We start from the raw sequence: 12,524 nt of genomic DNA, 5'->3' as shown, positions 1-12,524 counted from the left end.
TACCTGATGCTCAATCCTAACTGATGCAGAGCAGACTCAAATCAATTAACTCTTGCTGTTTTCTGAAATTAGCTTCTGGTTCCTGTCTGTCTCAGAGCCTCTGCTTAAAATCTCTTCCGTAACTTACATTGAAATAATCTCCCAGGCTCTTTGTGCTACCAAGACAAGGGCCTTATCTTACAGTCTTCTTGGCTTCTGTGATGGCAGAATTTTGCAGAATCACAGAGTGGTTGAGGTTGGATGGGACCTCTGGAGGCCATCCTGTACCAACTCCCCTGCCAAAGCAGGGCCACGTAGAGCTGGTTGCCCGGTACCATGTTCAGACAGCTTTAGAATGTTGCCAAGGGTGGAAACTCCACAGTCTGCCAGGGCAACCTGTGCCGGTGCTTGGCCATCTTCATAGTGAAACAGTATTTCCCAATGCTCAGAAGGAATCTCCTGTGTTTAATTTTGTGGCCATTGCCTCTTGTCCTGTCACTGAGCACCACTGGAAACAGCCTGACTTATTCTGTCTTCATCATAGAATGATTTGGGTTGGAAGGGACCTTTTAAAGGTCATCTAGTCCAGTCCTCCTGCAGTGAGCAGGGACATCTCCAACCAGATCAGGTTGCTCAGAGCCCTGTCCGGCCTGACCTTGAATGTTTCCAGTGATGAGGTATCTACCACCTCTCTGGGCAACCTGTTCCAGTGCTTCACCAGAATATGTCTAATCTAAACCTACTCTCTTCTGGTTTAAAGCCAGTACCCCTTGTCGTATTGCTACAGGCCCTACTAAAAAGTTTGTCCCCTTCTTTTAGGCTCCCTTTAGGTATTGGAAGACCACGATAAGGTCTCCGTGGAGCCTTCTATCCAGGCTGAACAGCCCCAACTCTCAGCCTGTCCTCAGAGGAGAGGTGCTCCAGCCCTCTGATCATCTTCATGGCCTCCTCTGGACTCGCTCCAGTAGATCCCTGTTGTTATGTTGGGGGCTCCAGAGCTGGACGCAGTACTCCAGAGGTCTCACCAGAGTGGAGTACAGGAACAGAATCACCTCCCTTGGCCTGCTGGCCATGCTTCTTTTGATGCAGCTCAAGATACAATTGGCCTTCTGGGCTGCAAGTGCACACTATCCCACTTTTCATCCACCAGTACCCCCAAGTCTTTCTCGGCAGGGCTGCACTCAATCCCTTTATACGCCAGCCTGTATTGATACTGGGGGTTGCCCCAACCCAGGTGCAGGACCTTGCACTTGGTCATATTGAACTTCATGAGGTTTGCATGGACCTACTTCAGGAGCTTGTCCGGGTCCTTCTGAATGGCATTCCATCCCTCTTTACACCTTCCCTTCAGGTGGCTCCCAGCATGTACTGGTGGCTGGGGTTGTTCCTCCTCAGGTTTAGGACTTTGCACTTCCCATTGTTGAAGTTCATGAGGTTCCTGACAGCCCATTTCTTCAGGCTGTCCATGTCCTTCTGTTTGCAGCATGACACTGTGGTATATCAGCCACTCCTCCCACTTCTGCATGATCTGTTAACTTGCTGAGGGTACACCCTGCCCCATCATCCAGATCATTAATGAAGATGTTGAACAGGATTAGACACAGTATTGACCCATAGAATATACTCCTAGTTACTGGCCTCCAGCTACACTTTGTGTCACTGATCACCAGCCTCACAGCTTGGCCATTCAGTCAGTTTTCAGTGCTCCTCTTAGTCTGCTCATCCAGCCCATACTTCATCAGGTCCCCTACGAGGATGTTAGGGGAGACAATGTCTACCTTAATTTCAGTAAGGCTCCTCTCTACTGCTCTCCCTTTATCTATTGAGCCAGTCCTTTCATCATAAAAGGTTATCAAGTGGGTTAAGCATGACTTCCCCATTGTGAGTTCATGCTGACTACTCCAACTCCCCTCCTTGTTTTTCATGTGTCCTTAAGTGGTTTCCAGGATTAGTTGTTCCATCACTTTCCCAGGGACTGAGGTGAGGCTGACTGGCCTGTAGTTCCCTGCATCCTCCTTCTTGCCCCTTCTCAAGACACGAGGTTAAAACTTTCTGTCTTACTGATCTGAATGTACTTGAACAGATGTGAGAATTTAATCTGGTTTAAAAGCAGTAGTACCTTGAGTGCTAGAATGAATGATTATAATGTTCCTACGGTTGCCTAATTTTGGGGACCTATGGTGGTATAGCTGAAACCTTCTGCTCTACCTGACTTCTTAATGTTTTCATTCCAAAAGGTTTTTCCAAAAGTAATCAGAAAGGTCCACTACTACAGAAAACCAAATGATCTAATTTTTGCATTGTTTTTTAATTCCTTTATGGTTTTTTTTTAAACTTCACGAACTAAAGAAATAAAAATACAGAATACTTAAGTTCATTTCTAGCTGCAAGTACTAAATATTTGATAGTAAGCCAAGCTTGTAGTGTGTATCTTGTAGTTCCTGAGAAGTAAAAGTTTAAAAAATATTTTTGTAGGCCCAATGATAAATTAAGTTCTGGAGAAGAAAGTAAACAGAGTGATACAAAAACTTTGCACCAAGTGAGGGAACCCCACTGGAACCCAAAGCCAAACCTAATGAGAGCTACTAGAAAAAGAGCTTATCCTGAAGAAGGTGAAAACAAAGAAGACAATGCTGAAAACAGAAATGCAGAAGAGTGTTTGGTGTTAGAAAAAACAAGTGTATCAATGGTAAGTGCTGATTATGTGTTTTGAGACAATTTATACCTCACTTCTTGTGTTTAAGTTCTTAGAACCATGGATGGCACAGAAATCCAGTATATGGCTGCAAAAAATTATTATGATTCTTTCTTTTTTTTTTTTTCTTTTTTTTTCTTTTTTTTTTTTTAATTCACTAATGGAAATTATGCTCAGTAGATGCTGACCTAGAATCTAAAAACTGTGGAAATATTTAACGTACACTGTTGTCTTAAGTTTTACAGTTTATACAGTTAGAAGTCTGTATTTTCATACATGCATGGTAACACTGTTACCAATTGATATAATGTCTGTTTTTTCATTGAACAATGGAAATTAAGGTAGCAGTCTAACAACAGATACTACCTAAAACCCATATACTAAGAAGTTAAAATGTATGTGAACAAGGTTCAGACGTTCTTCGGGTTAAATTCGCTCAACAGGCCTAACCTAGCTCAGACTAGTTCCTTCTCTGTGTAACCTTGCGATACCTGAATCAAGTTATCTGGTGTTATTTTCTTATTTTCTAGATAGATCACTAAAATATTTCAGTTAACATAGTATTTTAGCCAAGTATCCATAGTTGACAGAACTGTACTTGGTGATGTTTTTAATGTTCTGAGATGTTTCTCGGTGTGTGTTTTGAATAATATTTAAATACTGTTCTGTAAACTCTGGTAGTTTCTTCTTCCTAGTTTGTTCCCAGGGCAGAAAAAAATAGTTTGTCCTTCCCTCAAATTGTTCTTTAAATTAATAGGTAGTTTTAGAAATTATTTCTCTTTCCAGCCTCTGAAGAGTTGCTGCTCTTGATAAGTTGAGCATGGCCTTGGTCTATTAATTAGCAGCAGCACTGTGAACCCAGGCATCATAAATAATACTTTCTAATGACACTTCTGCTATAGAGCCTGAAATTTAAAGAAAATGGGCAAAAATGTCCTTAGCTGTCAGAGATGACAACTGGGCATGTTTTCAAGAACCTTTAAATTTAGTTCTTTAAATCTTTTTGTCACCAAAACCAGCTAAAAACATCTGACACTTAATACGGTAATAATTGTCTCCTCTGCTCAGCAAAACTCTAGTAACACAGTGGAAGCTGCATCCTTCTCAGAGGCTACAAGAAAACACAATTTTGCAGACTCTGTTAAAGAAAAATCCTCTAAAAGAACCAGGCAGGATAGCAGACTCCAGCCTCCAGAGATATCGTCAGAGAGTGACAGTCAAATTGAACAAGATGATGATTCTCAGCTTTCTACCTCTCAGGAAAAAAATTCAGACAATCTCACAAGGTAAAATAACTAATTTTGGCTTGTAAGCTCAACTGATTGGTTCTGGCTTTTGTTTTAAAAATGTAATTATTAGCCGTAGTTCTGCAGTGTGTTATAAGAGTTGAAGCAGGATGTCAGTCCTTATGTCTTCCAGCTGAATTCTACTGGATGCATGCAGATATCCCTATGTCTCTGACCCTACCTACACTCTCATAAAATTAATGCAAAGAGCACTCCCACCAACCCATCTCAGAGTCCATCCTTGGTTTCAAGAGGAATTTGTTACTTTAAAGGGAAGGACTTTGAACTACCCGTATCAGGGGCACCAGGACTATAGGATTAACCTTAACAGAAACTCTGTGCTGGAACTGTCCTCTGCTGCTATTTGCTTCCCTTCTCCACCAGTTTGCCAAGGAGAATTTTTTTTTTTTTTTTTTTTTAAGGGAAGTTTGAAATTACTTTTAGTACACAAAGTAGTCATGCCCATCATTTTCAGGAGGGAAATCATAAGCAGCTGATTATTGAAGAGATTACTGTCTGGGAAACCAGAGTAGATAATTAGTTATCATCTAACAGCTCAAGTTTCTAGACATTAGTCAAATCAACTAAAGTATCATAGTCTGGGGCTCCTAGTATAGCTTCTGCAAAAGAGAACTGGAAATGTCCTCATGATGTAAAAAGCATGTGACTTCCACATCCCTCAAAATGAAAATTTATTCATCCTTTTGTAATCAAAGAATTCTATATCTTGTAAATTTAGTTGTGCAGCTTTCCGTCACTTCGAAACTGCTTAAGAGATGTTTACAATCAGTGCTTTGTACATACATAAAGAAATTAGAATTATTGATTAAATGGTATGTGGATGCATTTTTGTCACTGTATGTTAGGAAGTAAATAGATTGTATTGTTGATCACAATTATCTGTGTTTATTCATTGCGTTTCTTTGCAATGTCTTGGACTTCATTGTTTTTTAAACATTCGTTTGTTCTGTACTTTAGAAAGCGGTCCAGAAGGTCATCAAAACGGACAGCGCTGCCAAAACATGTCTCAGACCTAAGAATTGCTGCTGCTTCTGCCTCTGAATGTGAGGCTGATTGCAGTGAGAAGGGGGATCAAAGGCAAGAAGTAAAACTGAGTGTTACTAGAGGCAAAAGTTTGAAAACTACACACAGAAAGAAGTCTGTGAAGGTGCACAGAAGTTCAAAGGTAACCTTGGTGACCCTTCAGGCTTCTCAGGAGGAGGAGGAGGAGGAGGCAGATGACTTTGAGCCTGATGATGAAGAGGAATGCTTTGCACCAGAGGAAGTAAACAAAGCTCCAGTGTTTGTTCCTATAGGTCTTCGATCGCCAAAACCTATTCCTGTTCAGATAGAGGAAACCATGGAGGAGGTACCATGTCACTGGGTTCTGCATACTCTTGTTTTGATTGTTTAAACAGCTTTTATTCTAATTGTATCTCAGAGTACCTGAGTTTTATCCCAGGTTAGTTTAATTCATTAAGAATGGTGTTGAGAGTAGTAGAGATGTTACATGGCACATGTACTTGGTTTCAACAAAATACTACATCAGTCTCAGGTCCAGTTATGTTGACAAACTGTATACAGGTCTGCAGGGTGCTCGCCAGTTTGTTTATTGTGGCTTGTCATAGTTTAGCCCCGCTCAGGACCAAGCTACACAGTCTCTCGCTCACTCCCCTCACCCTCCAGTGACAGGGAGGAGAATTGGTAAAAAAAAAAAGAAGGAAAAACTCATAGGTTGAGATTAAGAAAAAGTTTTAGAGACTAACAGAAGAAAACAAAACAGAGATGGAAAACAAACAAACAAAACCCAATAACAGAAAATGCTGAAGCATGTAATTTACAGTACAGTAGCACACAGCAGAGTACAGACTACCATGGTTGCTTCGTATTTTGAGGCCCAAGATGGAACAAATGAAGCATTTCAATTTTACGTTTTAATGTTAGGAAATGAGGGAGTGAGGGAGATGTGTCTGCATGTGGTATCCCCCTTGCCAGGAAAATTGTTACTGTGAAGGGGGCTGACCCTGACCAGCAGCCAGGCATAAACCCTGTTGGTTCACTTCTCTCTCTGTGGGACAAGGAGCAAATAAAAGGAAGGTAAGAAGACTTATGGATTGATACAAAGTCAGTTCAATAGGCAAAATAAAAGCTGCATGTGAAGGCAATGCAAAATAAGAAATTTATTCACTAATTTCCATTAGCAGGCCACTTCCTGGAAAGCAGGGCAGCCTGCATAAGAGTTATTCTGGAAGACAAATGCCATAACCACAAGTGCCCTCCTTCCTCCTTTCCCTGAGCTTTTATTGCTGAGCGTGACATCATTATATGGAATATCTCTTTGTTCAGTTTGGGTCAGCTGTCCCAGCTGTGTAGTCTCCTGACCTCTTGCCCACCCCCACCCTACTTGCTGGGGCAAAGAGCAGGAAAACAAAAGCTTTGACTTTGTGCAAGCACTATTCAACAATAGCCAAAACACTGGTGTGTTATCAGTGCTGCTGTAGTCATAAATCCAAAACAGAGCACCATGTGAGCTGCTATGAAGAAAATTAACTTAATCTCAGCTACACCTAGTACAATCTTCACCCTTTATTTCAGTACATCCTTATTAACCACAACTTCTCTTCCATCCTTTCATATATATGTGGATATCATTCCTTTGGTCTGTGGGCCAGCCCCTTAAAATGTTTATCAAATGTCCTTTGAGTTATATCGTCCATGCCTGGCGCTCCATGTATTAAGTGGTTGCTCAGGAGAGGTGGCATGTTCTGTTGGGTTTTGGGTGCCAAAGCCAGCTTAGGTTGGTCACCACTGCACTTGCCTGGTTTCTTGTGAGGTTTGTCTTCCTTTGTTTCGTGTTGTTCTTGCTGTAGTACTTACTATAGCATACAACCCAAATAATGGGTTTTTAAAAGTTTAAACTTATATCCGTTAAAATCTCCAGCCCTTGTTCCTTTGGTTCAGACTGTAGAGTTTGACATTGCGATGGACTGTACTCCTTTTCTGTGCTCCAGCGTGGGTCCCTCATGGGCTGTGGTCTATTTAGGGATGTTCCTGCTCTGTCTGGCATGGGCAGTTCCATGGGCTTCAGTCCCTGCTGCTGTCAGTGAGAGACCATCTACATGTTTGTAATTTTTTTTCAAAAGCTGTACGTTTTGACTCTTCCATGGACCATTTGTAGGGTTGGAAACTTAAAGCCTAGATTGCAGGCCTATGTTTTAATTGTACTAGAATAAAACTTGAGACTGTAAGACTGTAGCGAGACTTGGTATAATTTCTACTAAGACTAGTCACTAGAGAGGAAATGACATGCTTTTTTGTCATCAGGGAACTGTTGAGGTTTGGCAACAGTGGACTCTGTTCAAGGCTCAAAGATTTAGGCATTTTTCTATTTTTCCCCTATTATTCAAGGTGGCTTCTTTGCTTTTTTGTAGTCCCTTGTACCTTGTCTTATCTCAGTGATGTGTCTTCACAGCTCTTTTTCTTTCTTTTAGCTTCGTTCCAAATCTGTTTATCTGGCCTGTTCTGTTCAGGCCTCAGATCTTCATCATTACTTCTTTCCATTCACTCCAACTCTGTTTGCTTACTACTACTAGTCATCTTCCTCTCTTCTCCCACTGAAATCCTGCATTTTTGTCTCCTGAATTAATTACACTGTTTGTGAAACAGCAAGAGAATTTAAAGCTCAGTCAAAACACCAAGGGAGGCTCTAGAACAACAGGGGATAGCAAAGTTGTTGCACAGAAAGTTTTGCTGAATCTCTTCATTCCAAAGATGTGGAATATATTATATGTGGGGATAATGGTCAAGTTTTCTGGTTTAGCAGATAGGAGCCATGAGTACTAGTAAGGGAGATGGTTACATATCTGAAGACTCAGCTGTTGTCAAATTTAAATAGATCAGTGGACAGTATCTGTAAAAGTGCAAGCCTTTGAAAGCTACCCAGATTGTGCAGTGTTTTTCATAAGAACTTCACTGGAAATACTCTAACATTTTTGCCAAATTTCAAGTCCTCATTTCTGAAAGTGTCGAATGTCTGAAGTGAAAAGACAGTGCTAAAGAAGAAGGAAAAAAAATTATAAATAAAATATTGGGAACAGGTGTGTCTGTGTGTTGGTGAGTGTATTCCCTATTCTCACTTTGGAAAAAACACTGAACTGTTTTTCATTCCTAAAGACTTAAAAAACAGAAGTAGAGTGAAAACTAACGAAACCCATTTGAGGTAAACAGCAACCATGAAAGATCTCAGCCACAGAACTTTAGTTTGGTGGAGTAATAAGCAACTAGAAACAAGGTCTTAGGTTGTTTGATGCTTCCAGTTAGTTACAAGCAACACTACCAGTTCTACCTCTGGTTCCTACAGCTGCTGCCTTCTTAAATCGGAAGGTATGTAGTATAAGACTTGATTTTTGGGAAGGATCCCACTAAATGTTCAGGATCTAGTAAGTATACGTGGTTGATAAAAAAAAAATGCATTTGACCAGTTTTCTTGTGGGGCTGATAAACTGAAATACTTTTAAAAATTATTTTTACAGCTGGAACTACCTGTGAATATACCAGATGTGCAGGTGGCTACTGATGTTGAAAGTCTCTCTCTTGCATCTGTCCAGCCAGTTGTACAGACGGAGGAAAAAGTAAGCACCTCAACAGCTGTAAGAATGTCTTTTTTTTTTTTTTTGTTTAATGGCACACACAAAGCTACATGGACAGTCTCTGGTTGCCATGTCTGCTTGTAACAGTGTAGCTTAACAGACTCTTACCTGTCCCACACAGAGATGAGGGACACAGCTGAGAAAACTATGTAAAAAATATTCTTAGCCTTTAAAATACCATTTCAAAGCCAGGGTAGCCTTTGGGCAGAGAATTTACCCGTAAGCATTAAAGTTGTGGACTCATTTTATATAGAACTCTGATATTGTTTCTCTTTTAATTTAAGGAGACAACCGTTCATGAAAATCCAGAGGTGCACAAAGGTAGATGTGAAACAATCTTGTTTGTGTCTTTCCCACTAACTTGCTACCAATATGTGGTTATTCTACTGGAAGTTTGGAGGCTTATATATCTTATAAAAAAACCTGCTTATGAGATAATGGATGCTTTTGTGTTCTGGAGATTTAGACCATTTTCTTTCTTATTGTTCTCTATCAATTAGCGGGAGCAAGCATTGCAAGGTTCTGTTTCCCAGGGTCAGAATGTGCCTTTTGTGTATTCTGTGCATCACCTTTCCATGATTAGTGGGAAGTTGTGTGTGGCTAGTTGTACCAGGAGAAGAGGAAACTTTGCAAGTGCTTACTTGCAGCTTGCTCCATGTGTGACTGAGTGATACAATGGGTGGGCAGATTCATAGCTTTGTCATCTCTGTGGTCTCTGACTTTAATATCTTGAACTAGTAAAATAGCATATGTGACAGACTGTGACCACAGTCTTCCAGAAGCAAATATTCTTTCCATGTGAGATATGCCACAAACTCTTAGGGATCTATTAATTCTTAGAATAGCTTTCAGCTTTAAATTTAAAACATTCTCAATACATCTTCCTAGGAAGCACTGGGCTTCCTAGCGCTGAGTGGGCTACTGTCTTAGTTGAAGGAGGGAAAGCCTACTTCATTCTTTTTATTTATTTCAGTACATTAGCTTTGGAGGATGGAAATGTTTTGTTGGATATGACCAGTTGGTGACCGGCAAAGGGTTGTATTCTGGATAGAGGTTAGGAATCAGTAGTCTAAACTAGGATATGGATCAATTCTATAGGTTATTCATTTCTGTGATGAAACTGTTAATGTTTATTTTCCATCTGTGGCCCGCTGACCTTGGCCGGCTGCAAGATGCCCACCCAGCTGCTCTCCCAGTCCTCCTCCTCAGCAGGGTGAGAGGAGAAAATAAAATGGAAAAGCTCCTGGGTTGAGGTAAAGACAAGGAGATGACTTACCAAAACAGACACATCTTGGGGAAAACTAATTTAATCTGTTGCCAAACAAAATTGAGCAGGATGGTGAGAAGGAAAGACAAAAACTAAAACATCTTCCCCTTCTCATCTTCTTAGGCTCAACTTCACACTTTCATTTCCCACTCCTCTGCCTTCTCCCCTCAAGCAGTGCAGGGAGTTGGGGAATGGGGGTTGCAGTCAGTTCCTAACACTTCATCTCTGCCGCTTCTTTCTCTTCATGCTCTTCCCCTCCTCCAGTGTGGAGTCCTTCCTATGTGGTACAGTCTTTCAGAATAAGTCTGTTCCACCGTGAGTCCTCTACAGGGTGCAGTTTCTTCAGCAGATATCTACCTGCTGCACCAGGGTCTCCTCCATAGATTGCAAGGGCATCTCTGCTCCCATGCGTGGAGCACCTCCCCCTCCTCCGTTACCAACCTTCGTGTTCACAGGGTTGTTTCTGACACTTTTTCCCTCATTCTTCACTGCTGTGCAACATTTTCCCCTTAAATGTTTCCCAAAGGTGTCACCATCTTGGCTGACAGGCTGACCGCTGCCCTGCAGTGAGTCACCTGGAGATGACTGTGTCCAGGGCAGCCCCACTGCTGCCAACACCTTGCTGTCTGTACCCAGTACACCATTAAAGGGAACAATGTTGCTCCTCAGTGTTTTTACAATAGTTTGAATTTAGTGGATGAGAACTGCTGTCTGTCTACAACCATCTTGATCTTGGCAACAATTTAAAAAATATATGCTTCACTATAATGATCATAGTGTCAAATGCTTTTTGAATATGGATAAGCGGATTTCTGGTTAATGTACTTGTGATTTTTAACATGTGTGAACAACTTTGCAGGAGTTAATGATGGAAGCACTGAAGCTGCCATGACTTTACTTGCAATGGGTGATCCAATGTTCCAGTTAAAAACAAGCACTGAAGGTATGATCTGATTTATGGGACAAAGCCTTGCTTGTACTTTCTGGGTCCACCTAAGGAGGAATGGAGCAGTGGCTGCAAAGCTCTTCCGCATTCTGCTGCATAGCAGGAGGTCAAGGGTCCTTTATGATTTTATTCCTGCTGAACTGTTAATGCATAGTACAACTAGGCAATGCAGGTTGGCTGGAAAAAGTAAGGCACCTTACTGGATACTGCCACCTGCATCGCTGTGCTAGAAAAATGTTTCTGAGACCTGTTTTAGGAAGGATGTTTTAATTAATCTGGTCACATAAGTTGGACAAAAGAAAGGAATCAGGCTTAAATGACCATAACTATCAGTGGTCTTTTCAGGCCTTTAACCTGAAGCATAGCTTTTTCCACCTAAATAGCTACAACCTGAAATTACTTGGGTTTATTCTAGTTTTTTGTAGACTTTTATTTAGAATTTATTATCTGCTTTCATGGTTTGAATGTTAGTTTCTGCATTCTTATTATCAAAAGTGTGATACTAGAACTGCATTTACCTGAGATTTGAATTTACATCTTTGGAGAATGCAGACTTTGTTAAATGAGGTTTGAAGTTGAAGATCTTTAAAATAGCTTTATGTATTTGCCACACCTGAGTCTTCTAAATTATGCTTTTTTATTCTGTTTATTGTTCTAACTAGAATGGATACACATGTTACCCACTCCAGATGAGCTGGACATGGCCAATAGCCTAGTAACCCACGCCTACTTCAAACAAAATATAACTCCTAGTCCGTATTTACTTTCTTCAGACACTTCTATGAAGGAATTGGTCCCTTCTGAGGATGGAAGCAACATTAATGTAGAGGATCAAAGCACTGACACAAGAATAGATGTTGAAGATTATTTTGAGAAAAATGCTACAGATACCAGGTTAAATCACTACTTCATTTTCTTTAGGGAGAGGGATCCTCTGGCACTGCTTACTTTTGCTACATTCTTTCTGGCATTTTTATTGAATTGCAAGCGCTCTTGCTTTAGCAAAGGTTTCTCAGTTTATGTAATTTGGTATGTAATCCAGAAAACCCCTTTTGTCTCTTTCTGACGACTTTGAGATGTTGATATATCATTTTAGGGATGTAGAACTTGTTCTTCACTCCTAAACTTAAGTTTACCCAGGTGGAGGAGAAAAGAGTATTCAAACTTAGTTCATATGGATCACTGTTAACTACCAACCTCATTCTCCCAAAGTACTTCACAGCTAATCAGGACAAGGCAAGTTGCTTAAGTGTCACTTAAGATCAAAGATTGAGAGCAAAAGGATGTCAAGGAACTGGCTGATCTTCTATCATAATGTTTTTTTTAATGCTTTATGTTTTTTTTAATTTGTTCAAGCATTTCTGAATGTTGAAACAGCGTGATGAAACACCTTTCCAGAAAAAACCTACTGGTGATCATTTTGTAGTTTTTGAAAGACTACTTATCTTGTTGATCACTTGAACAAACTATCAGATAATACTCCTCCGAAAAATTACAATGAAAGATATTTTACTTCAAGTCTAGTAGTTCTTTCATAATGTTATTAACCAGAACTTAGTGCTATGTGATCAGTGTTAGATTTCTGATCTTGTAATGTTTTTTAAATATTCTTTTTTTTCTATAGGTAGGGAACATCCTAATTTGCAGTATACCTGCCTGTTATGATTCAGAGATGATTTTTTTTTTTTCTTTTTTTTATCTG

At 40.3% G+C, this 12,524-nt stretch overlaps 1 protein-coding gene across 1 annotated transcript in view; it reads left to right on the top strand.

Annotated features, from left to right (window-relative positions):
- BDP1 (BDP1 general transcription factor IIIB subunit) overlaps positions 1-12,524 on the top strand; it is a 55,935-nt gene that overhangs the window by 31,106 nt on the left and 12,305 nt on the right. The window contains exons 26-32 of the mRNA XM_086770248.1: positions 2,455-2,668; positions 3,743-3,960; positions 4,939-5,329; positions 8,493-8,591; positions 8,894-8,930; positions 10,736-10,819; positions 11,485-11,716. Coding sequence (XP_086626374.1) covers positions 2,455-2,668; positions 3,743-3,960; positions 4,939-5,329; positions 8,493-8,591; positions 8,894-8,930; positions 10,736-10,819; positions 11,485-11,716 — 1,275 coding nt within the window. The remainder of the gene's footprint in view (positions 1-2,454; positions 2,669-3,742; positions 3,961-4,938; positions 5,330-8,492; positions 8,592-8,893; positions 8,931-10,735; positions 10,820-11,484; positions 11,717-12,524) is intronic.

Source organism: Chlamydotis macqueenii, chromosome Z (genome assembly GCF_036417535.1).
Source record: "Chlamydotis macqueenii isolate bChlMac1 chromosome Z, bChlMac1.mat, whole genome shotgun sequence".
NCBI lineage: Eukaryota > Metazoa > Chordata > Aves > Otidiformes > Otididae > Chlamydotis > Chlamydotis macqueenii.
This window is presented reverse-complemented; position numbering and strand designations above follow the sequence as displayed.